The 27,526-nt window shown below is 32.1% G+C and overlaps 1 protein-coding gene across 2 annotated transcripts in view; it reads left to right on the top strand.

Moving 5' to 3' along the window:
* LOC145680463 (uncharacterized) overlaps positions 1 to 27,526 on the top strand; it is a 298,641-nt gene that overhangs the window by 227,736 nt on the left and 43,379 nt on the right. For both annotated transcript variants that reach the window (XM_081751026.1, XM_081751025.1), the window contains 9 exons: positions 241 to 1,455; positions 2,557 to 2,667; positions 4,022 to 4,105; positions 10,088 to 10,189; positions 14,693 to 14,803; positions 15,772 to 18,189; positions 24,866 to 24,970; positions 25,915 to 25,992; positions 27,398 to 27,484. In XM_081751026.1, the coding sequence (XP_081607152.1) occupies positions 241 to 1,455; positions 2,557 to 2,667; positions 4,022 to 4,105; positions 10,088 to 10,189; positions 14,693 to 14,803; positions 15,772 to 18,189; positions 24,866 to 24,970; positions 25,915 to 25,992; positions 27,398 to 27,484 (4,311 nt within the window). The remainder of the gene's footprint in view (positions 1 to 240; positions 1,456 to 2,556; positions 2,668 to 4,021; positions 4,106 to 10,087; positions 10,190 to 14,692; positions 14,804 to 15,771; positions 18,190 to 24,865; positions 24,971 to 25,914; positions 25,993 to 27,397; positions 27,485 to 27,526) is intronic.

The following is a 27,526-nucleotide window of genomic DNA, read 5'->3' as shown; positions in this document are numbered from 1 at the left end:
GGATTAATATATTAAATGTAGTGCATATGTTATTTAATAGTCATTTAGTTAAAATGTTAATGTAACAAATATTTTTAATTACTACATACGTAATTAATTTTAACTGAATGTATCCTAAAGTAATTTGTAGTATAGAACAGTAATTTTTTTGTAATATAAAATAGGAACTTGCTTATATTCTTATACTTCATATATAGTTTTATTTTATAGTTGCATATTATTATACAATTTATATTACAGGATAAGCCTGAAGAAACTAAGGATATGGAACTAACTCACTTTGGTTCCTCAACTACCGTCGCGCCAATAACTCAAAGTTTGACAGAAACACAAAACACTTTGACGACACCATTTGTAGACAGTTCAAATGAACAAGAGAACCAAACTATAAGTCTGGTCGACATAACTACAACTGATAAATTAATACAAACAGCTACAATAAATAATGAAATAATTTTGAACTTAACTTCTAATCCCCTTGAAGACAATTCTACAACAAAATCAGAGCACAAAGATGTATTGACAAGTTCAGAAACAATTTTAAACAAAGAAAATGTTACCGAGGTTATTTTAACAAACTCAGTGGCAACAACGACAGAAAATAAGCTACCCTTGACAAAAGATCCTATTAATACCACGACGATCAAAGCAAATGTTGTTGTTAGTTCCCCAAGCTCAGTTGAAATGGATACAAATCAGTCTGTAGCTCCAACTGCAAGTGATTCTGAATTAGATAATAATATTCTCGTCACTCCATTAACATCTAAAATAATAATACACGAAAATAAAACAGAACCTAATCTCAAAGAACAAGAATCTGATAGTATCAATGCTTCCATTAATTTAATTAGTAGTTCTACAACTGCTACCACAACTCAAGGCATAATACAAAATATCATTCCCTTAATTCCTGATTCTCAAGTAATTTCCAATGACAAAGGAGACCCAAAATTATTAAACATAACTGAAACGAAAGGAAATATAAAAGACATTCAAAGTTCAACTGAAGCAGTTGCTGACGACAAACATGTAACTCCTAAAGAATCTGCAATTAATAACACAATTTTTAAAGGATCAACAGAAACTCAAATTATGAAAAACAAATTAATTCCAGTTCAAACTGTTACAACTGAACCGTCAACTGATGTGTCATCATCATTACCCATATCTACTAGTACCTCTGCTCCAGTTGCAACAACAGAAAAATTTCAAAAGGACATAAAGTTCTCATCTTCTACTACACCCTCTACAGATTCTATTAGGACATCAGCCACTGTAAGTGAAAAAACTACTACAACTAGAATCAGTACAACAACTGGTACTACAACAGTCTTAAACATAACTGACAATAATATTACGACTTTTAAAACCACGACAAATACACCTGACACTGACCTTAATTTGACTGTAGAATCAACGCCTGGGATTTTTAAGGCGCCAAGCACTACAGTCACGGTATGGAAACATTTTCAATATTGAATATAATTTTATTTTTATTCCTTTGGCAATGGGAGCTAACAGGAAATAACAAGAAATACATACTTCATATATAAGGAACCTTCCCACAATACAGGAAGCTGATTATTAACAAATTTTTAAACTAAAATCTAACAAAAAAATAAAGCTAAAATAAAGAATTTAACACAAATTTAAGCTTAATTGCCACCAAAAAGTAACTTTCTCAAAGTTAGAGAAAGGTAATATAATACTGTAAACTAACACTAAAAACATACTAATTTTAATACAATTTCTTTCAATCAATAAACATTTAGATAAATTTACAAAACAAAATTTGATACGTTTTTGCATGTACAGTACAGCAGACCTGTTTGGGTTCATTTCTTTTCTATTATGCAAACAAGCTGTTTCATATTTTCAAACTTATAACAAAGCATATACAGTATTATCTTTAAAGTACTCAGTGAAAAAAAAAAGTATCTATATTGGCATATTTTAAATTCAAAATGAAGGGGAAAAAATATGAAACAGTTCAGCTTTTTGCTAAGCTCGTACTACAAAATTTCTTAAATTACTTACTTAATCGTATTCAACAACATGACTTTTGATTTCTATCGTATAATTAATTAATACAGAATACTGACGTGTTTGTTGTTTTAATATATATACACAAGTCAAAATAAATTTAAGTGTTTCCAGAGAATTAGTTACATGTGTTATTTGATTAGCTCAAATACTACACAAATCATGTTTATGTGATATGAAGTTTAAATACTTCTCAAACATTATTTAAATATACTTTTATAATCTGTGAAATACATTTTGGATGGTTAAATACTTTTATCGTATTTTAATGCCCCCAGTTCATCTCATGGTTCTCTTATAAAATATAATGAATCAACCAATTACAGCCGTAATTAGCTATAACAATTTGATTTGCAATATTAAAAATTAACAGGGTATCATATTTGAAACTTTTTGGAACGTATTTTTCTTTATACAGTACTCACAAACAGTGTTTCTCTTTGGTTTTCTGTGATCACAGTTCATTTTGACTTGTTTTTTTAATTACCTTTCTTTTTCTTTTTCAATACATAGAGTCGTCCACGTTCAACCACTACCATTTCACAGTTCAATGACAATCTTCGATCAACAAGCCAAAGAATTCCTGCCTTGCAACCACTGAGTAGAGGAGATCAACGCAACGTTGTAAGCTTTTTTTTATGCATAGTTTCACCACATATGAAAAACACGCAAATTTTTTTCATTTAGAACTTACATATTTGCTCTTTACTCACAATTATAAATTACTATTCTTCATATAACATATAAAATACTATTTTTCATTAACATATGATTAAATATTATAACTATATATCCTAATACTCGTGTAAAATAATGACGCAAACTTTTTTTTTTTTTTTTAAGTAACTCTTCTCGGGCTATCAGCCAGGTGAAGGTATTTACATCCGATGTTTCGAATGCAGATATCTTCAGGGATTGTAATTATGAAAACGGAGACGTGAGCATGTAGGATGTATATAGTGACTATTTAGGGGCATAGCTATGAATGGAGGCTTGTGATTGACTGAGGGGAAAGTGACCAAAAAAAGTTGAGAGTGAGGATTATCTCTCTACTATCGTATTGTCTTTTATTTGCCGCGCCTCCAGGAAACTCAGCAAATTACTTTGCCAGACATGGTATAAGAGTGATTATTAAACCTCCAGCCAACATCAGATCATTACTCAAACCAGTGAAAGACGACCTTCACACCTGCGCACTCCTGGTGTATACCGTATACCATGTGAACGTGGCAGAGTATACATAGGACAGACTGGACGTACAATAGAACAACGATGCAAAGAACATAACAGCTACATAATATTTCAGCAACCCGAATTGATTTTAAAAATACCACCATAGTAGCAAGTGCAGCAATTTTTGGGAAAGAACAAAAACGGAAGCCACAGCTATCTCACCTGAAAGGAACAGTCTCAATAGAGACAATGAGTTTCAACTCAGTTCTATCTGGTCGGCCCTTTTCAGGAACAGAAACAGACATTTAACAAAGCCATTTCTTGTAGCCACAACAACAGCCAATCAGGAGCCAGCATTCCTCAGCCAATCAGAAGTCAGCATTTCCCTCAGTCAATCACAAGCCCCCATCCATAGTTCTGCCCCTAAATAGTCACTATATATACATGCTCACGTCTCCGGTCCCTTCATTACAATTCCTGAAGAAGAATGCGATGTCTGCATTCGAAACGTCGAATGTCAATACCTTCACCTGATTGATAGCCCGAAAAGAATTACTAAAATCATGTCGCCAGAAAAAACCTAATAACACAAACTATTCTAAATTATATCTTAAAAACAGTATATATTTTTAATAAAATAATGTATGCCCATCTCTTATATGAAAATGCTTTACTACCGAAAACTATTATTTCCTTTTGATTCTATTTTGTACATCTTTCTATACAACTTCGGCTTCAAACCCATCTATATCTCCTTTCACTTCGTTTTATTTGTTTATTTATTCATTTATTTATTTCATTTTAGCAACCATCAAACCAAGTGACGAGTAATCCAGGAATTTCGCCTCGTAGAAAATCAGAATCTTCAAATACTGTCTTGGAAGACAAGGTAAAATTATTTTTACATTTTTAACCTCTAAGTAGAATTATAGTTTATAACTACAGAAAACTGATAATTTTTTCACTTGTGATTTATATTCTTTTTGTCAATAGAAAGCAAATCATTAATTAAATATCAAAATTAACTTTTATTCATGTTCTAGAATAGGAATAATTTGTCTTATATTCCTTTAATATATTAGAAATAAATCAATTTATTTTAATTTTTTATGCTAATCTAATCTTGAGAAATATTTTAAAATTAAACTGTATGGATATTCAAATTTCTGTGGGATTTTTTAACAATTCTTCAATGAAATGTAACCTTATTATTTTACATATTATAACAAAATGAAATAAATACCATGTTCGTCGAGAATAACACCTATACTCGGATTTATCAAGTTTACATTGGATAAAATATCATTTTAAGTCACTTTCAAGTCCTTCTAATGAAGGTTACTATTCTTAAACGTGTCCACCCAAACTTTTTTGTACAGCTTTTGTGTACCACATATACAAGAACTGAGTAATAATGTCTACATTACCTAGGTATAAATACAATACTTATTACAACACTGTAACGGTGCCTTTCCTAAGCTGTTATTCTCCTTTTACGGCCCGAGAAAAGAAAGACAGTCTGAGGAAGGCACCGTCACGGTGCCGAAACATAACGAGTAACACTCTCTATTTTTTTATTGTATCTGAAAAACTTGATTCAGTGGGCCAAGACTTGATTATGCATTTGATTATTTAGTTGTAAGCCTATATATCAAACTTACAATGAGCAGAAGATAACTTTTAAATTGAAGGTACAAATTCAAGCTGTTCTAAAAGTAAGTATAAATAGTTGTTCCTGTAACAACGCAATTTTCACAAAATAACTATCTTTTTACATTTCATCATATAATGGGGTATCATCAAATCGTATAATGTAGTATTATCTTCGTATGTATGAGAGGCATATTTTCAAGTTCCAGAAGCAAGATGATTAGTTGGTACTTTCAAATGTTGCTAATTTCTTTTCTTGTTATATTTTTTGATTTTCATACTTCTTATTACATGTTTCCATGAAGTAAGAGACTTTTCTTTCTTTCTTTCTTTCTTTCTTTTTAATTTTCAGTTTTTATTTAATTTTGATTGACTTCAAAAGTTGCTCTTTATTTTGTTGCCCGTTGTCCATATACTTCTTATTTTACAAAAGTAAATATGAAAGAATATTTTCTGCACACTTCATCCCATGAATACATAGAAACAAAATTGAATATTATTACAAGCTTTTCGCAATTACTTATCATAATCACATTTCAGTACATAAAATAATGCATTAAGAAAAACTTATTCCACATTTAAAGAGCTGTTTCTTTTGTTTGGTGTGAATGCACAAGAGAATTATGTCTAATTGTGATAATTTTAGACATATTTCATCTTTCAGAGCTTAAAAGATGTATATCAAGATACTGAAAATAACTCTTATAATGTGAAAAAATAGTGTTCACTTTTTCCAGGTACTTAAGCGTTCTGTACAAACATTATGTCTCTTTTTCCAAGTACTTCAGCGTTCCGTACAAACTTTATATCTCTTTTTCCAAGAGCTTAAGCGTTCTGTCCAAACTTTATGTCTCTTTTCCATGTACTTAAGTGTGCCGTACAAACTTTATGTCTCTTTGGTATTTGTACTTAAGCGTTCCGTACAAATTTTGTATCTTTTTCCAAGTACATAAGCGTTCCGTATAACTTTGTCTCTTTTTTCAAGTACTTAAGCGTTCCGTACAAACTTTATGTCTCTTTGGTATTTGTACTTGATTCCCTTGTGCTTTGAACTCCATTTCTTGACGAAACATATGACATATAAAAATACTTATACCTGTAACTCTATATGACAAAGGAATGGACAGTTATCTAGAATTTTCAACGAGTTCATCTCCCGTACTACAATTTTTTCTTTAAGATATGTACATTCTCTACTTTCTTTCGTTTCGTGAATTTTTTTTCTCTATTGTCCAAAGTGCTAAAACATAAATATACATTAACGAAAATGTAAAAGAAGCCAATACAATAAATTTAGACCTTATCTTAAAGATAATTCTGCAATGTGCTGCATGTTATATTATTGAATGTACACAAAATACATTATGTACACAAATTAAGTGTTTGTAATACTGTGATCTAGAAAGATTTTTTTTTAATTTTTAAATATACTAAATTAATTTATACTTTTAGCTGTAAAGTTCAGTGATATGAATTTTATTAAAATTGCTTAATATTGTTATTTCCTTTTGTGTATTTCTTTTTAATTAGTTGAAGTTGTCGAAGATCCAGTTTCATTTTATCTTTATGACAATTTGAAACATATTACCAGCTCTGAATACTAATATTAAAAAAAAAAGAAAAAAAAGAAAAGAAAAAAACTTCAATTCTCCTAGCGAATAAAATTCACGTTATATCTGCTGTCCAATTTCCACTTTAATTCCGAGACAATTAACAAAGCAATATAAAGCGTGAAGGGTAAAAATAAGAGTGACAGAAAGATAATTAAAAAAAAAAAAACATTAAGATATATATTCTTATATGTTTGTCTTTGTCTCCATATATATATATACCCACGGTTATGCTGACTAGGCTAAAGGAGACGGTGATGATGAGAAATTAAGGAAATCGTGGAATTAAGAAAGTGGGAGGAAACGGGAGAACCCGAGAAAATCGACGCACACGGTGTTTGTCCATGACAAACTTCACTTACTGCAAGCTGGGATTGAACTAAGGACCCCATGCGGTGAACGCTTTACCGCTGAGCGACCGCGGTCCCCAGATTTAGGAATAGGATTACAGATTCCCCACAAGTTTAAACTCCTAACAACAAAATACATATCTGGAGAGAAAAATGTACGAATTTTGTGATGTTTTCTACCGCTTCCATTTTACTCTTAGTTTTACCCCTTACTTTATGTATTATATTATTAACACTCTCAGAATAAAAAAAATCGACAAATAACCAGTAGATTTCATTCGAAAGAAGGAAAGGAGTTTTTTCACAAGGTTTTTGCTTTTTAGCTTATTACTGTCATCATATATATTATATCACCTTGCTTAAGGAAGATTGAAAACCTATTATATATATATATATATACTAATGTGATGAATGATGTTTGGTTATTTATAATCATAACCATTATAAACTTTACTAAAATATTTGTTTCTATGAAGTGAACTGTTTACTGTCCTCGGTTGGCTGTCTTCAGAATTTAGTCAAATATCATGGAAGAACTATAAAAAAAATGAAAACCTTAAGAATATTACTAGTTTAAAGGCAAAATAATTACAAATGTTGAAAGAGTCCAGAAAATATCACGTCAAAAGAAGAAACTAAATGCAATAGTGAAATTAAAAAGTAAAAGCTGGTACAATTTGTTTTATCAAAATATTGGTGGACCAAATGCGTTAAGTCTTGATTACGATAAACGAAGCTAGTTGATTGTTTTGGTATGAATTACCTGTTTATGTTGTTTTTGATAACTACAGACGTTAGTCTGTCAAGCGTATGGATATATTAACCAAAATTCATACTTCAATCTTGTAAATAAGTAAGGCATATTCCTATAATAAACCATAGCATATACGAGGGGTGATCAGAAAGTAAAGTTACAAAGCCTGGAGTGAAACATGTATATATTATTTCGTATAGCCACTGTAATGCGCCGCTGATCTGTATCTGTACCTCAACGCATTACTTCATATTGGACAAGGGATGATTCGGATATTGGTCTGTACCCTCGGATATTAAAATTAAAACCTAAAACTTTTTCTAATCGATAATAGAATATAACAGATTTATTATAAATATGTGAGTTTGTTATTTTGTGATCGGTAATTTTATTCTAAAATATGTGGCTGTAATAACATCAAACCTCGGATCAACATATCTAATACTAATTCCGACTATTTAGTATTTATAAATGGATAACTGTGTTTGAATTAACTTCGTTTTAAAAGAATGGACAAGTTACAGGTGTATGGATTGAGAATCAATTATGATTTGTAATTACGACTATGTCACACGTGTAATACTAACTTTTAAACAGCTTCGACGGAATATAATGTAAAATAGTTAATATTATGTAATATGAAGAATTTAAAGTAATAAAGAATATGATGTATGATGAATATTGAAGGATAATAATAATAATAATGTTTAACGAATATTTCAAATGTAACGATATTATTTAGTAAAGGCTGTCAGAAAGTTAGAAGTAACAAAATAAAAGTCAGATAAACATTCATATGCTGTTCTGTGTGTACTTGTCTGCGTAATATGAATGAAAATTTATATGATTTTATGTACAGCTTGACGACCTAATCACCAGTTATTCATATGTATGTCAACAACGTTACAATATTGGACTCCGCTGTGGAAATTTCTCATTTGTACACCGAACCTCAAATCTGTTTATAATTGAAACACGTACCCGTGGGAGTAGGTGCAGTTCACCACTACAGCCAACAGATAGCACCACTACATACATTAGGTTATTTTTAGACATAGTCTCCATATCATTTTATACACTTGTCGCATCGTGGGATAAGTTTGAAGATTCCCTCCTGGTGAAAATTCTGTCCTTGCGTGTTCAGTCACGTTGTCACAAAGTGTTTCACCTCCTCGTCTAAAGCAAACATCACACACAATGTGACGAACTCTTTCGAATGACATTCCCAATTCTGACATCAGATTACCCTAATATGATCCTCCTGCTGTCCTATATTAGCTTCTCACGCAAGCTGTATTCAAAATTTGTTGATCCCGTGCTGGGTCGGCCACTGCGCTCCTCGTTGGTGACGTTTTCTCTACCAGCCACAAACTTTCGACACCATTCTGCGACATGCTGACGAGACATTACAGTCTCTCCGTAAATCTCTACCAGCTGCCGGTGAATTTCAGCCGCGGTTACATGTTTCGTCCACAGAAATCGAATAACTGAGCGGACTTTTTCGCGAGACCAGTTTTCCAAACGAATCGCCATTTGTGTTTGCCTATAACTAGCGCCATAGGTGGCAGGTGAATGAAACTCTACACAGTTGCCAACCCCATGGATTAAAAATTACCGCACACTCCTCATTCCTCTACAAAAAACGAAACTCCAGAAATATCGGCTTTGTAACCTTAGTTTCCGATCACCCCTCAAAATATTTGATTACAACACGTTACTTTCAATAAAAAGAAACAAGAGAAAAATATATATGGAGATTTGTAAGAGCTAGAGTTAGCATATTCGTCGTGGGCGCAGCAAATTCGGGTTTGATTTCTGGTGGGAGCTCATGAGGTTCGGATCTCATATTAAGCCGTAAACTCACGTCTCACATATAGCCTCAGTGCTAAGAAGGGGAGCTAAACTCCAAATCAACTAACCAACGATCCAAGATTTCATCTTATATGAATCAAACCTGTAGCCAATAGGAGATATGATGATAGGGTTGGGGTAATATGAAGCGTAAAGGAACATGTTTTTGTTTTACCGATTTATTTAAGTATTTATTTATTTATTTATTTATTCAAAACTTACTATATTGCAAACATTTACGTTCACTACGTCCAAATGTAGCAAATCTCGAATCTAAAGGCTCAAACTCTCTGATTGTTGGTCTGGTTTGATAAAAAAATTTGCAATCTTCGTATTTAGAATTTTATCATAAATTATATAGATAAATACATGTTAAGTCTATGTTAACTTTCTCTTTCACAGGATAAAAATAATGAAAACGCTTTTACTAATTTATTTCAAGTTATGCTCGTTTTGGTAACTTCTAACTCATTCAATTGTGCTGAATCAACAACTATAAGCAAATAAAATTAACTGAAATCGCTATTTTCATGTTTATGTTCTTACTACCTAGAAGCAAACATTTTCTTTCTATTTTTCATGCTTTTTTTTTATAACACAAGCTTGTATTACATATAACATGTGCTACTAATGAGCATGTTTGATTTAACTTATAGCAGTATCAAAAGAGTACTGGATTGTCTAATGTTACAACCAAAAAGCCTCGATACAGGATACTAACAACAGATGTCATACCCACATACAGAACCACAAAGACGGTAAGATAACTTACAAGAGGCTGTTACGCATCATATCACTACCTATTTTCTTAACAAAAGACAACAAGCTTAACAATATCAATCGTAGCTTAAGGAATTTGAAACTGCTGTCTTAGCAGTCAAAGAGAAGCAAGAAAAATATTTGCTAATCCATTGTCTCTTGTAAGCTTTATCGTTTTAATCAAATTAATATAGTTACAATATCTGTAATAAGATGAAAATAATTGTAAAAAATATGCATGAAAATATTTTCTTTATAGATTCAGCATGTCAAATTTTATTTTTGTTGTTTGTAGATTACAAGAAGTATTCATAATTATCTTCGAGGTTTCGAATATTAATATTGAAACAACGTGACAGACACAGAAAATTTATTCATGATGAAAGCTACAGAATCTCTTCAAGATTCTTACTAACGTACCTTACAAGTGTTTGGTATGAATATCCCGGGTAACTCGGCAGACGTTAATCAACGAGTTTAAAAGGTTCGTTACTGAATTCTCTATTTTTTCGAATTTTTCAATTTTGAGCCCTCCACTCGATAGAGCATCACAAACTATCTCAAAGAAGTGGTGGAATTTTTCACGTCACTCTTACAGTTCCCGAGATAGTAACAAAAAAAAATCCGATTTCGGGATATTTAAGGAGCCATATCTCGCAAATCGTAAATCATAGAGAGATGATATTGGTGTTGATCAATACCTAAGAGGACAGTAAACATTTTGGTACCAAATAGTAACTGATAGCCATTGGCCAACTGGCCACTGTTCTTCAGATATTAGCTTAAAAAGTTCGGATTTTTTAATTTTCAGATTTTCAGCCCTCCATTTTGAGCATGTGTCTTCGTAAAACAACATATCGTAGAACGTTGTAACAGAACTCTTAAACAAAACATGTGGAAAAAATTTAGTACTCCAAGAAATTAAAATGGATAGATATATCATAAGAATTGTTTAATGAGCATAATAATAAAGTACATAGAACAATTGGTACAAAGCCTATAGAAATTAATAAGAAAAATTAATTCTTTTTAAGTTCGCTCCGGCAATGCTCTTGGAGCATTATTAATTGGCTTTGTATTGAAATCGAAACCGACCACTTCATTTTCCATCGCATAGGTAACCAGTTCCCTGAAACTTCTTAAACCAACTGTTATGTCTGTAGGTGCTTCAGTATGATGTTTGGCACGAAATTCCAGTTGTACCGTCAAAATTGATTAACGTTTAGCAAATTCTAAGAAGCAGTAAGATTTCTTTCTTACTAGTAAATGCCACCATGTTTATTGTTATTGTTGCCCTCCCTCTAATGGCTAAATTCAGAACCACTCCATGTCGTTCTTCATTGTTTTAAACTTACAGAGATTCTGCAACATTCCATATGGTTAAATTTGATGTGTCTGCCACACTTCTTTCAATATTAATGTTCGAAAACCCAGAGGGAATTACGAATAATTTTAGTGATAGTTCTGCATGTAATGGAATATTTTAGCTCTAAAGAAAATAAATATAAAAGACATACAGTACATAAAAATTAATAAAATCTTAAGCATTAACAGTAAATTTACATGTTATATAAATTAGAGAAATGTGTTAGGGAAAAAAAACTGTTCAGATGTTGTTAATCATAATAGTTATTCCAATTCAATTTCAATATTCTTTTAATAGTAAAAGAAAAAAAGATTGTTGAAAATTAAAACGTCCAGCTTCGCTCAAAAAATCTGACTATCTACTCTTCGAAAGCTCTTGTTCCCACAGCAGTACATATGGTAATTTATTAGTTTGGCTTGAAGTTAAACAATCAAGAAATCATCATTATTATCTTCATAAGTATTCTGCCCTTATTGGCAGGTCAGCTTCCATGCTCCACAGCTGAGAAGCTTCCATGCTCCACAGTCCTCCGCTAACCTCTTTATCTTCACGTATGATCTTTCTACTTTTATATATCGTCCATTAATTGTAGCCTTCTTCACTCCCTCCTTCCATTTCCTGCCACCATATGCTCTAGCACGTCCCTCATGATACAATTTCTTCTTAGGCAATGTCCCAACCAGTTTCTCTTCCCCTTCTCAATACCTAAAAGTGTTCTTTTCTTCCCCAGCATTTCTAACACCCTTTTATGCGTTTTCCGCTCAACCCAACAAATTCTTTCCATTCTTCTCCACACCTACATTTCGAAAGCTTCCAGCCGTTTTTCATCACCCATACAGTACCACACTCCACACGAAGCATTTTATGAATCTTTTTTCTTAACTCTTTACTCAAGGTCTCATCAAACAGACTTTTCTTCCTCCTAAACGGTTCTTTCGATATTCCTATCTTTGCTTTTATTTCACGTTCGCACTTGATGTCATTACCAAGAAAGCTACCCAAGTATCGAAAACTATTCACTTGTTCTATTTCCTCCTCTCCCACTTTTATATTTGACACTGACCACTTCGTTCCAATCATTATCAGGTTTATGTCTTTCTAACATTTATTTTTATGTTATGCTTAATTGATTTATTTCCCATTCTAGATAAAAGAACAGAGCTTTGTAAAGCAAACTAGGTGGCCGGGAAGTTTCGAACAAAACTATATCTCAAAAACTGTTACCTGCTTACTAAGAATGCAATTTCTTTGTTTAATCGTTAGTAAACAATTTCAGTAAAATTTTAAAGCTTCAGAGCATGTATATATATGTTTTAGCTTGCTGCAGTTGGATTGTAAGGTAGATATGAATAGAAAATATGTTATTTGAATTTCCAGTTCAAAATAATGCGAAGTACTATGCTTTAACTTCAGCTAGTAATATGCATATGCTTTTGTGGAACGTAAAAGTATTGCACAAGTTTGAATGTGTGGTGGTGTTTTTTTTTTCTACTTATTTTAAATTTTAGCAGCATGTTAATTTATATATTCATAAAGCCAGTATGAAGGTAATATTAAATATCTCATGACATACAAATTTATAGAATTTAAATTCCATTTTCTCCTTACAATCTCGTTTATTAGTAGTGCCATAAAGAAAGTATTTTAATAATCATTTATATACAGGGTGTTACAAAAATTTATCACTATATTTTAGGAATAGATTTCTCACATCAAAATAAGAAAAAAAGTTCATATGGACCTGTGGTCGGAAGTGTATAATTTCGTAGTTACAGGGTGCCGAAAACGTGAAAAAATGAAATCTAAAGGTCCATAGTTCCACTACTATAGGACCGATCGTGAGGAACTAGTATGTGAACTATCCAAATATCCATCTTTTAGAACCTTCGGTACTTGCACAATCATTTTTAGAGAGGCTGTTTGGGAGTTCTTGATCACTCTCCACCTACCTCTCTAAAAATTGATGTGCAAGTACTAGAGCATTCTTAAACATAGATAGTTGGATAGTTCACATACCAGTTCGTCAGTGATGTCTTGACCTGACTACGATAGGTCCCATAATAGTGGAGCTATGAACTTTTAAAGTTCACTTGTTTCACGTTTGCGGCACCCTATAACTCCAAACTACCCACTTTTGAGCACAGGTCTATATAAACTTTTTCTTATTTTGATGTGAAAAATCTTATCCCCAAAAATTGTGACACATTTTTTGTAATACCTTGTATATTCTACTACAATTTTATGTTTGAAATGTAGAGATACATAAATATAAATTCATTACATTGTACTCATTAATGTGCTTTGTGTAATTAAACAAAATTATGGTCATTGCTGAATACTTCATTTATTTTCTACTTAAAAAACTTGAAACAAAATTTATTTATTTTTTTACCTACGCAAAATACTATAATAATCATAATACTTATTATTCTATATTGAAAACATATATTTACTACTATATTTCTAGTATTTTGTTTCTAAGTTTTAAAATTATCTATATCTATCTATTTATCTATTTATCTATCTAGCTATATATATATATATATATATATATATATATCTTTAAAATTTAGTTATATTTTCAGAATATCGTAGTACTACATATGCTATCAACACATTTGAATATTTATTCTACTTTTGCCCTAATTATAACTACCAATTCTAACAACATTATTATTATGTAGACTCTTTAAATTCCTGTATTATTAAAATAATATGGCACTAATAAAATACGTTATTTGAAACTATTAATAATTAAATCAATATAACACTATCTAATCTAGCTTGTTTGTATTTTTCTTGTATATTTGAAAATTTTGATTTGATTCCATTTATCATACTTAAAATATATTCTTGGAGAACGCAGTGATATATTCTCTAACTACTGGAGTCTTAATTGATTTGAGATATCAAAATCTGTTCTTTGTATGTTGCTAATCTTCAGTCACAATATATGATACTGTATAATAATATTATTATATGTTTTGAAGATTACCTACTGAACATATCTACATATGTTACTGTAAAACCACATAACTTTATACTGGCTTATGAATTTAGTTGTAGTTATAACATTGACAAGCACACAGAAACACGATGTTATTTTTCATCATACATATATTTTGGGTGCTCTTAGACAGGTGTTACTGTGTCCACCAGTCCTACAACAATACAAACGACAACCACACAAAAAATAATCTACCGATGGAAACCAGTTCAGTTTCAACACACATCTTCTGAGGCTACGGTAAGAAGAGAGCTGCACATAATTGTGTATATATACCTATATATATAAATATATATACATATATATAAAACATTAATCCTTTCTGGCCTTACACTGAAAATTTGCTCCTAAATGTTTATACTGGACTGACTTGTAAATTCGTTATTCTTTCTTGAAACCTAATGACTTAAATACTCATATATTTCTTACCTCCATGTGATTTTTCCTTTATTCTATAAATTTTACAAATATATAATTTCATCTTAAATTAACATGTATAAGTAACTTACAATATTTCTTTCTTGATTATTGATTTAGTCACTACTGTATCTCTAAATCTACTGTTTAAATTTTATAATACTAATTTTATAATACTTTGTCTTATATAACTACACCTCAAATAAATGTTTATTTGGTCTAATTATATCTCAAATTAATAATCCTTAACATTTTTCACATTTATGACTAATTGACTAAGCATTCTCTTTTGTTCTTTAAATGTTGCGTCGTATCTTTTCAACAATTCTCTAATTAACTTAATTTAAATCTAAATAATATTCTATGTGCATCTTTCATTATGTCTAATAACTAAGAAATCTTCCTGGGCTTTGTTCTATGAATCATCGTATGAAGCTTCTAACTTTAAGAAATTAAAAATTTGTTCAATTAATATCTGTTAGTAATTATAGAATTTATACGTAAATATTAGAAAGCATTAATAATCCAAAGTAATAGTGAGCTTTATGATTAAAATTCTAGTTTGAAATGTGTTAATATTTGATTAATATTTAAGAATCTTAATTCAAGTGTTAATTTACTCATAAATGATCTTTATGTTATACTGAACTTCTAAATTTACAAATTTGAAAAGAGTATGATGTATAAAAAATATAATTTTAAGATCTAAATTTGCTTTAAAATTCATTTTAATATTTAAATTTTAATTCTTGTAAACTTTTAATAAGCACTTTTACTTATTTATTCTCTAGGAGGAACCTCCACGACAAGCAACACGACAAATGTGGGACAATATTTTACGAGTTCAGAATGTCACTGGACACCAGTCATTCAGAGCGATGACAACTGAAAGAAGCGACACTATGTTGACTAACCAGAAGACGTTCATACAGTCCTTAACTTTTCCCAATAACACAACCTTTCTACCCATTGTGGCAGTAGAATCTTTCACAAAATCATCTTCTATTCCACATTACAAAGATGAACAAGAAATGAAAAAATATCCGAGTAGTTACAAAGATAACATGGGACAAATGCATTCTTTCAACAATAATAACTCCACAAATGTGTTTTCTTCTACAATTCAATTTCATAAACGACCAATGCCAATCTTTCTTGAAATGAATAAGCTAAACATCACTACACCGGACAATACATTAGAGAATCCTAATTTGTATAATAGCATGAAACAATCAGTCAAACATCCCACAGTAAAAGACTTATTTTACATTTCGCGAAAGAACGTAACATCAGAATTGAGTCCGACAGCTGCATCACCTCCCGAAATATTTACTGGATACACAAAACTTAAACATTATAAAAGCAAAGTTCTCACTGCGCCTTCGGGAAATTCAAGTTTTGTTTTCTATAAGTTAAGTGCACCTTCAACTGACAAAGCTACATTTGATAGAGTTACTTTAAAAGAACAACCCCGAGTCAAAATAAAACATTACACAGAAAGAGAAATTAAAAAAGCTAGGGAGTTGGCTAAAATAACAACACTACCACCCAGTACTACCACTCCATCAAGTGAGAATATTTCTTTGATATCTGGTTTAAAATTAACTCAAAATACTTCAACTGAAAGTAGTAGTACGTCTCTAAATGCAACAGAATATTTTAAGTCAGTTAAAACTGTTGAAGATGTTAGACAGGCGTTGCTTCGAATGCTGATTATGTTGACTACATTTCCTGCATCGGTTACAAATTCCACCAAAGATATGATCAAGACTCTATCTGCAATGACGAATATCACGAATCTCGAAAATGAGACGTTTGAAAACGCTTTTTTGAACAACGATCCTCTAACTACAACTAAATTCATTCCTCTAAATTCCATTTCCAACGCAACTCCTACTCTCACTACTGTTGCTGAGAGCGAAAAAAGCGTTCGGAAGGATAACGTAGAAATGGATCTTCAAATTACAAAGAGTGACAGAACGGGTTTGTCTGTTACTAACAATTTTCCACAAAGTGGTAATAATACAAGTACATTACCTGTTCCAGAGCTTCTTTTTAATAATACTACTCAATATATACCACCTACAGAACAAGCTGTTTTTCTTGATACCCACGAACCTACCACTTCTGTTCCACAAGTTGCTGATAGTTTAATTTCTACAAAGAATACAGAAAGCAGTACTTCCCGTATGGAACTAACTGTCACTTCGAAAACTTTAACTGTAATGCCTACAACTACTCCTATGTCAACTCATGTAGATAATTTGACACCATACAAAACGACTAGCCTATCTGCAGCAACAAACCTCGTAACCAGTACGTACCAGTCAACAGCATATAATCCGGTCAGTGACTTAGAATTTGCTGCAACAATGGATTCATCTACAATATCAAGTCTAGGGACCAAAAGTTACATATCAACATTTAGTTCAAGTATACATAGCCAAAATTCGTCTTATCCATCAACAGTACCTACTTTTAGTACTGACGGAAACTTTAAAAATACTGATACTACAAGGGAAGTTATTAGTACTACATATCAGACGACGCACGCTGATTTGCTACCAGCAATACCTGTAAGTGAACGAACCCCTTTCGAAAATCTTCCTCAAACAACGATTAATACTAATACGCATAATGTAGATGATAACATGCTCAGTACAAGTGCCATGAATTTTGATACTTTTGCATCTACTGATGCTAGTCAAGTACCTGAAATTGCCACGAAAAATCTTATTTCTTCCACTTCAAATCCAAGTTCTGTAAACACGACAAATTATGTGGAATCAACCAACGTAACATCAACTTTGACACCCCTCATAACACATTCTACAGTTGGACAAAGTACTCAGTCTACACTATCTGTTCCAATTTCGACTGAGAGTAACATTTCTGTGATAAGAACACTGCCAGTTCCTTCTTCGACGACGGAACGAACAGAAAATGACATATTATCGGTCTCAGATTCTTTACGTGAAACTGTAGCAAATCGAAACACTTCGGAAAGAACTGTAGAAGATCTCCGTCAGGTACTAATTAGGATGTTATTTCTTATTGCCTCTCGTCTTCCACGGAGTCTCGTACTCAACGCCACATCTACTGCCACTCCTTCTACAACATCTGTTGCGTCTTCTAAGCCCGACAGACCTACAGAATTACCTCCACCAATTACTACGTTACACACCACAGAAGAGACAACTATTGTGACGGTTAGTTACGTAACAATGTGACTACAGTAAGAATTAATAACGATTTGTATAATTGGCTTAACAGTTTAATATTATGACTAAGTTGTAGATTGTGAAAATACAGCTTATTATTTTCGATTCAATTTTATTTCCGTGGCTTTTACCACGACCGACGACATATTATAAGTAATAAGTCACGAAATCGAGTTATAAATAAATTGAACGAACTTGAGATTTGAGCTGTGTTTTCAATTATCTGCAATTATATCATTTTTGTGAATATAAATACGTATATTATAAATCATTTTGTCTAGAAGTAAATAATAATATATATGCACTGCATGATGAAAAAGAAGCGAAGTAGTCGTAGTAGTAGATTTTTAAAACAAGCATCAAATTGGAGATCATCATACAAAAATTTAGAAGCTTAGAAGCACAGTACCTAAGTAAGAGGGAATGAAAGTGTATATATACTCATTAAAATGTACATAATCGACAAAAATAGTATAATGCAGAATAGAAGACGGATTCTACACTAGCTGTGTGTTATAAATCTGGTAAGTTTATTTGTAAATCTGCTTTTGAGAAACTCAATCGGACTCAATTATTCAGTCAACCCAACCGAAATGAATAAATCTTTAAGTTTTAAATCCCACGATTATGCCGGCTAGGCTAAAGGAGATAGTGATGATGAGAGATTAAAGCAATATTGGAATGAATAAAGTGAGAGGAAACTTGAGAACCCTGAGAAAACCCACGCACACGCTGTTTGTCCACCACAAAGACCACTTGGCGCGAGCTGGGATCCAGCCAAGGACCCCACGTACCAGAGGGAACGCTCTACATTGAGCAGTCGCGGCCCCTTAAACCAACTGGTAGTTTTAGTGGAACAGTGTACCATGCATTGTGGCATCTTCGACTTCAAAATTTATTTTTCGTACATCGAAATATGCCTTAGAAAAGATGATAAAGAATAATGTTCAAAGTCAAATAGTTCAATAAAGGGGTAAAACTTATTATAATACACAACTCGTATCCTATTTTGCGTTATTAAAATATACACAGAACAAAGAAATCCCTGGAATATTAAATAAAGAATAAATATGTGCATATATTGTACTGTTTCATACGCAGTACTTGCAAGAAAATACTAAAAGCATATACTGTAAAATAAGTGCACAGTTTCAGCAGTTATGGCTGTCATCTGGTTAGAGGAAAGCAATAATTGTCAAACAATTGCAGTCAGAAATCTGTTATGTTACCCAGGCACGTAGCCAGAATTTCATGAGAAAGAGGAGTCCGTGACATGAAATACTGTGGTCATCACAACAGAGGCTCAATCATTCTCAACTATTTTACTGGAACATATATTGGTTCGTTCAGCCAGGATTTCGTAACGGGGGGAGGGGGGGCGTGACATGAAATTCTGAATACCCAGAAGTTCGAACAATCTAAACTACTTTACTATCAACATATATTGGTTTGTTAGGACAATAAAATGAGGATATGTTGGTAAGTATTTTAATAACAAACTATGAGAAATCTCGAGTAAAATAATAATAATAAAAATAAACGTGTTGAAAAAAGATTTTACAATATTTACAAAATTCCTCTGTTCATTCAAATATAACAATTTTCCTTTCATTATGACCCCAACTATTGTAAAAAGTACATATTCACTATTATAAAAAGTACATACTCAATAATGTCTTGTAAAATATTTTACAATATTTGCGTTCCTTTCTCTGTTAAATCAAATGTTAACAGAACTTTCTTTCCATATAAATTTTTATTTTTATTATTCCGTCAACTACTGTCTGTTCCAATGACAGGTTAAAGGAGCAGTAGAAAATTGTTTTTGAAATAAATAACATGTTTGATACTGTAAGGATGCGATGACGAAAATTTATGATAAAAAATGTCCACGTTGTTACACAATGGTACTATATTTTCGGAAGCTTGAAATCTCCCTTGAAATCCCCCTGACTAGTAGCAGAAATTCTGAGAATTCCGTAACTCTTCTAGAAATTCTGAGAATTCTGTAACTTTTCAAGAAATTTCAAATTCCCTGACTCTTCCAGTATATCTCGCTCACCTCGCCACTATGTATTTCAAGTAATACAAATCTCCTCATAAGAAAAAGTAACCAAAAGCTTCCTGATTTTTTGAAATGTTTAACGCGATCCTTCTTTTTCTCATCTCATTTTTTTTCATACTTTCTTATTTTTTTCATTTCTGGTCTCGAAGGGGGAGGGTCCGGACCCCCCCCCCCTTGGCTACGTGCCTGTGTTACTGCCTTTTTACTTTTCAAGATGATGTTTTAGCAAACCATGTACTTTAACAATTATTTTCTCTTTGCTGTTTATTTTTCTGCTCCTAATCTAAAGAAAATTCCGATGAATGTTTGTAAAATTATTTTTATTCGTATTTTCGTTTCCTGTAAGAAGATAATATCTTATTTTCTTGCTTATTTGGTTATTTCAGCTTATTTTATTGTTCAAAAATGTATTTTCTATTTGATTTTATTTCGTCAATTCTAATTTACACCGTTTCCTCATTGTTTTAGCCTACAGTGTCAGTGAGCTGTGCCTTACTTTCTCATAAATCTATTTCCAACCGATCTAATCACTTTCTTTCTGTTCTGTTATCAAAGATAGTAAGCAAATTTCAAGATTGTTCAATGTTTTATATGTTTACTAGTATTTTCTTCCTTTTTCTTTCTTTCTATATACTCTGAAGACGATCTATGTTTACTTGAAAGGAGGATCCATTTAGATTTGATTCTTTGCTAGTTTCTTCTTGTGTGTGTGTGTGTGTGTGTGTGTGTGTGTGTGTGTGTGTGTGTGTGTGTGTGTGTGTGTGTGTGTGTGTGTGTGTGTGTGTGTGTGTGTGTGTGTGTGTGTGTGTGTGTGTGTGTGTGTGTGCTACTCACTGCAAATTGAAAAGTTTCTATGCAGTATTATTCTCGTCTAAGCTCTTCGTCTACAAGTTAGAGTTATCTACGTACTTTTCTCTCCTCTTTCTTTTTTGTCCTAGGATTTAAGGGATTGAGGATTTAGATTTCTGGGCTTTCGGTATCTATGGCATGTTAGTCCATCACATATTAGGAATGATGTCCCTCGGCGATCATACTACTCGGGGAAAGGGAAGGAAGAAAGGATTGGGGAAGGAATGAAACGGCCTGAGACCTATATGTTAGGTACCACTCCGGCATTTGTTTGATGTGAATGAGGAAAACCCAGGAAAACCCCATTCAGGATGGCTGGCTTGAAAAAGCTTTCTTCACCTTTTCGACCAAGTGTTCCCACCGGGAATCAAACCCGGGACCGCTCGCACCGAAGGCGAGAGTGTAAACGACTACGCACGTGGAGCCATATTCTTTTTGTCCTATCATACCTCTACCACATTTTTCAGAGTAAAATTTCTTCTCAAAAAAGTTCTAACCAAAATGGCACATACGTACGTCTACATAAACTTATTTCAAATATTCTCTACATGGTCTTCTATTTATTGCAAAGATGTACAACTTTTTCGAACTTTGGCCAAGATATATTGAAATTTCCAAATGATTGAAATTTTTAAGAAAAGAAAGTACTAAGAAAACTTGGGAAAAGTAAGTATAACAGAAATAGGAGTAAATAAAGATTCATGAAAAATAAATAATTGTTAAACCATTAAACTTTTCAATTCTTAACATGGTCTTTTGTAAACGTTGCACGTCTATCAGCTGGTAAGATTCGGACCTAAGTGTAGACAAGCCAATAATTTTTGGCTCTGAATGATTTTTCACCTATTGACCCTATACAAATACTATTTCTCTTTCACGTTTCAAATAATTTCTTTGTTATAATTTCATTATAGCTCTACAGTGAGAAACTGATATTTTCAGTGTACAACACACTCTAGACACTTCTCTTATAATATAAAATAGAAACCGTCGAAAATTGATTTTTAAAAATGGGTAAGAACTTGTAAATAACTATCTTCTTCGTTCTATATTTGGATTTAATTATATAATCTGTTGAAATACATAATAAGAACATGTAGCGTCATGAAAAAAGTGAATATTTTACCTACAACTTCTTTAATTGAGAAATATAGTAAAGAGTTCACATGTTCGTGCCTAATTAGAAAATTCTGACACTGTCAATTTTTACTTTCAATCCAACTGAAGGATCCTAACAAAATTGAGAGATCGTATGTTAACGTACTTCGGTAGAATTTAAATATAATTTCCCATCGCTAACGCTACCAATCTTGATTGCTTAAATCTAATCAACTTAGTTCCCAACTTTCTATCTACTGCTCTGTCCATATGTATAGTTATTTTTGGCACAATCTTAGTTTTGATGTCATTCAGTTTCTGAGTATATAAAAAAAAATCAACTTGTCACACTTATTATTATCTTACTTATGTACTTACTCCACACAATTAAAATGACGCGAACTAAAATTTTCAGAATGTGAAGGAACATGCTTGTTAAATAACATGATAAAATAAACACATATTTTTAAAATATCGGTAGTCACATCTCGATCTTTTAGCTACGAAATGTAAATAGTATCATTTAGTACAGGGGTGGCCAACTTTTTTTTAGGTTTGTGGGCTACTTTTCATTTCGGAAATCATTGGTGGCCCACTTATCTTAATATAAATTCTACATTAAGATAAATAGTCTACATTAGTCTATTGGCAGCTTTCCTGATGTATTCCGCGAAGTCAGCTCGACTGCTTGTGGAATGACTAATATACATTTTATTTTCCGCCAACATATATAGTTGCAGCAAGTCAAGAGACTTAAAATCACGAACTTTCGAGACACATCAATGTTGCCATCTAAAAGCCATTCTAGATCGTTTCAGAGAATTTCCGAGTAAGCTAGATCTTACACTCTTTGGTAGGTAACTGCCAACTAGCCCGCTAAAACTCAGTTGCAGATATAGTCACCCCTGTTCACTAGCCCACTAGAAAGAATCATACAACAATACAAATGGCTCATACAGGCAATATGACACAAAGCACCGCAGGCTATCTCTCGCGACTTGTTGGTTGACTAGTAGACAGTGGTCGAACGTATTGGCCTCACCTAATCTAACATAATGACATTAATTAAAGGATCTCTGTCCTTCTGTCTGAATTCCTTCTACGATAATACACTACACAAGTAGTACATAATTGATTCTTACTGCAGCCAATCATTCTACTATCGAACTGAATTGATTTCCTTGGCTTTCACTTTCTATCTGTATTCTTATGCGAGACAACGTTTTGAAGTTCAAAATGTGGAATACATCCCTTCTCTTCATTGGTCAAAAACGATGGCTAGAAACTTAATAAGAAAGAAAAGTTTATAGATTTCAAACAAGGTATTTATTATATCTTATGGTCCAATTTGTACCTTCCAAGTAAATTTGCAATCTTCTCTGTTGTCTTAATCATGTTAAATCTGCAATTTAAATTTCAAAAAAATTTCAATAAAATATATATTTTGCATTTTTACAGCCACATCGCACTTGTTTGCATATAGGATGATCGGAAACAACGCCAAAAGACTTTGAGAAATGAATTCTCATACGAAAGCATGAATATACATATATATAAAAAGAGAGAGAGAGACAGTTCAACATAGGTGCACAAATGAGTCATTTCAAAGTTTCAACCAGCCGGAAATTGGTCAGAATGTTAAAATAGAGGGTCATAATGCGGGAACGAAATGTCGGGTAAAAGAACGTGGTGATTATTTTAAACCTAGATTTTATTCACGTATCAGTGGATATGGAACAAGGACGGCGACAGGGTTAGCCTCGAAGCATAGAAGAAAGTTCATGAGATCTTCTAGAAACGAAAAACAATAGACTAAAAACTGAAAAAACTGAAATACATTCCATAGCTACTATTGTATTACTAAAATCTAGATTCAAAATAAACACTGTGTTCTTTTGCCTGACCATTATCCAGTATTTCAGGTAAAAGAACCTAACTTTCTTGAGTTATGACCCCCTTCTACATCGTTCCGATCAATTTTCAGTGGGCTACAACTCCGAAATGTACACGCAAGTTTATCTATCTATCTATCTATCTATATCTATACCTATATCTATATCTATATCTATATCTATCTATCTATCTATCTATCTATCTATATCTATATCTATATCTATATATATATATATATATATATATATATATATATATATATATATATATATATATATATATATATATATATATATATAATGTTTTCATGCGAGGATCCATTTTCCAAAGTGTTTCTGATGTTGTTTCCGAGCACCCTGTATATCCTTCTGGTTCTCTGAATGTAAGCTGTATATTTTATACATGCTATAAAGATTAGCTGTACGCCCTATAAACTACTGTATATTTATTTAATTTTCACAGTAACTAGACACAGTAAGAAGTAAAACAAAAAAATAATTCTTGTTATTTTCCAGTATTTTCAATATAATATCAAAAGAAGCTACCAGTAGAACGACTATGATGACAAATCAAATATAGTGAGGAAAGAGAACATTTATCTTTTTCTTCATTTATGTATTTTCTTTGGAAGTACAATTACAGGAAGACAATGGAAATATATTTTGATTCCTTATGAACAGTGATCACTGTCAGAAATGAGAAGAAAGACTGTAATAAGGGAGTAATTGTACTGTAATTATTTTTTCTATTGTTTTGCAGACAACACAAACACCTTCAACAACTATTTCTGTAACACCATCCTCGAAGGTAACAACGAAATCAGCAACAGAAGCTGGTGTTAGAACATTGGCATTTAAGTCTTTGGTAAGTTTTATATTGTTGAAATTTAATCAAGATTGAATCTACAGTATTAATGTTCTGAGGCGAACTTAGGAACAACGGTCTTCTGTGTTGTGTTACATTTTACCTTCTCTTGGGTTTCATTTTTCTGTATTAATGAAATAGTTGAGAGTATCGTGTGTTGTTTGCAAGGCATAATGTAACTTGCCAACACTTACTATATCCCTTCTCTCAACCGTGCATATGTGAATAAAATCCAAAAGTGAAGGAGCTACTTTTCCCTTTTATTTCAATCTGCATGACAGGAAATCCAGCTGATTTTTGTACCAATTTGATTCAAGAGAGCAAACCCGGAAAAATTACTTTTAGACAAATTAATTTATTCTGTTTAAACGTGATCTAGTTTATCATAACTTGAATAGCTTGTTTTGAATGGCTTCTTTCATTTTAAAACTCTAAAATAGCGTTTAAATAAAGCTTAATTTATATTAATCCCACATACAATTCAGTGAGGAAGCCAGCAAAGCTGAAAGCTTTCAGAAAACGATCTATGTATTATCTAAGTGAAAAACTATACGCTATCGCCTGGCTCATTTTTGGTTCTTTGGAGTTAACCCTGACGCCATTAATATGCTTATTTTTAAGTTTTGACTGGACCTGAATGTTAAAAACTTCTGCTTAGATTTAAATAATTTCGTGGTTTTCTATTACAATATTTGTCTCGGCAGTACTATAGTTGCAATTACTATAACACACAATACATCGACTTAATATCTATTATGAAAGAAGACAATCATTTTATGGTAACAATTATGTTCGTTTGCATATGTGTGTGTTTATATTAAAATAACTTATTTACTATTTATCAACAATGTTTAATGTGTATGTTTATTATTGTACTTCTAATTGTTCGTATATCGGTTCATACAACTCAGATTTTTATATCCATGACATTTTCTCTTTTTTAGAGTTCTCCTGAAAGAGCTGTGATAGACCCTGCTGTCAATCAGCTTTCTTCGCTCTTAGGAAGAGATTTGGCTAATCAAGTGAGTATAGTTTTTAATTTTTAACGTAACAAAATCATTATATGAGAGAATAAGTATTGTATTCTCTCGTTCATATTAAAATCCAGTGTACAGGTCAATATTTTGTCTAAGATAGAGTGTTCACCTTCAGTACGAAATATTGTCTGTTTGATATCAAGTCATACGAGTTTGTAGCGGACACATATGGTGTTTCCTAGGATTATTCGTTTCCTATCCCATCTTAGTTTCACCATTTTTTTTATTATTATCTACTAGCGCTTACTATTTCCATTAACATACTGAGCATAATAAATGGACGTCAAATTAAATTTATTTTATTTACATTTTATTTTATTTTATTTTATTTCATTAGCAAGGAAAAATTAAGGCCAAATCTTGTAAAAGAAGGGTCCAAAACTAACAGAGAAACGTTGTAGATAATTGAATTATGTGGTCATTTTTAATATCTGTAAGGTGATGAGCTCTTTGGAATAAGTTATTAAATAGAAATAAGTATTTTTATTTTCGTGGTAATAAAAACTCTTATGACATTCAATCCTTTCTGCAAAGTTCATCACCCGTTAGATCACTGTCCTTTTCGATGCCTGCTTTCAGACCTCATCATCCAACACATGTGGTCATACATTGCGACGTTTACCTGAAAGGCTCACGTCTCCCGAACGGAATTTCTTGAACTCATGCTTTACTGTGCATTCGCTCACGGCATTCTCCTCAAATGCCTGGTATACGCGGCGACTTGATGTGGTAGCTGACAGGCCCACTTTTAAAATCATACAACAAATACACGCGAACAAGCTGCTTCGGTACCTCCATTTCTCTTAGACACTGGACGAGCTATGACTGCTTTATGTGCGCAACGTACCTGTATTACTGAAGTTCGATAATCAAACTAACTCCCGATCTCTTGGCAGGCACGTGTATCATTTCATTTCCTCTCTGTGAGCGCATGATTAGTGAGACGTCAAAAACGCAAGAACATTTTGATTACCTTGTATTTAAAGTTGCCAATAGATGCTACTTTATGCACTGTATTTAAAACCGTGTTTACAGATTCTCCTTTAGGCACTATATTAAAAAGTGTTCACAGATCTTCCCTTAAACATAATATCTAAAAGTGTTTACAGATCTTGCTGTAGGTTAGTTGTTTTAATATTTGTTGCATACAAGCTATTTTAATAATGATTTTCTAAATTTAAAAAAAAACTCATATATATGAAAATTGAGATATTAAAATTCTTGTTATTAGCACAAGTAGATATTTAGTTCAATTCTTCATAGCAATTGAACGAAATATTATTGTTGTGAAATATGTACAACATTTGCGTGTTAATTTTCTCTCAAAATTGTCAATTTTATTACTTGATTTGTTACTGTGACTATTTTTATAACCTCAATTCTCTTGCAGATAATTAACGCTGCATTACAAAGGGTAGTTAATGGAGCTGTTAATGGACAGAATGCACCAAATGTTGTGAATTTGCCTGAAGCTCTTGTAAGTAACCACGTTTTTAAAATTCAAGTATCAAATAATATA

This window comes from Thermobia domestica, chromosome 3 (assembly GCF_964235325.1).
Source record: "Thermobia domestica chromosome 3, izTheDome1.hap1.1, whole genome shotgun sequence".
In the NCBI taxonomy this organism is placed as follows: domain Eukaryota; kingdom Metazoa; phylum Arthropoda; class Insecta; order Zygentoma; family Lepismatidae; genus Thermobia; species Thermobia domestica.
The sequence above is the reverse complement of the archived record's forward strand: the minus strand, read 5'-3'. Positions and strand labels throughout refer to the sequence as shown.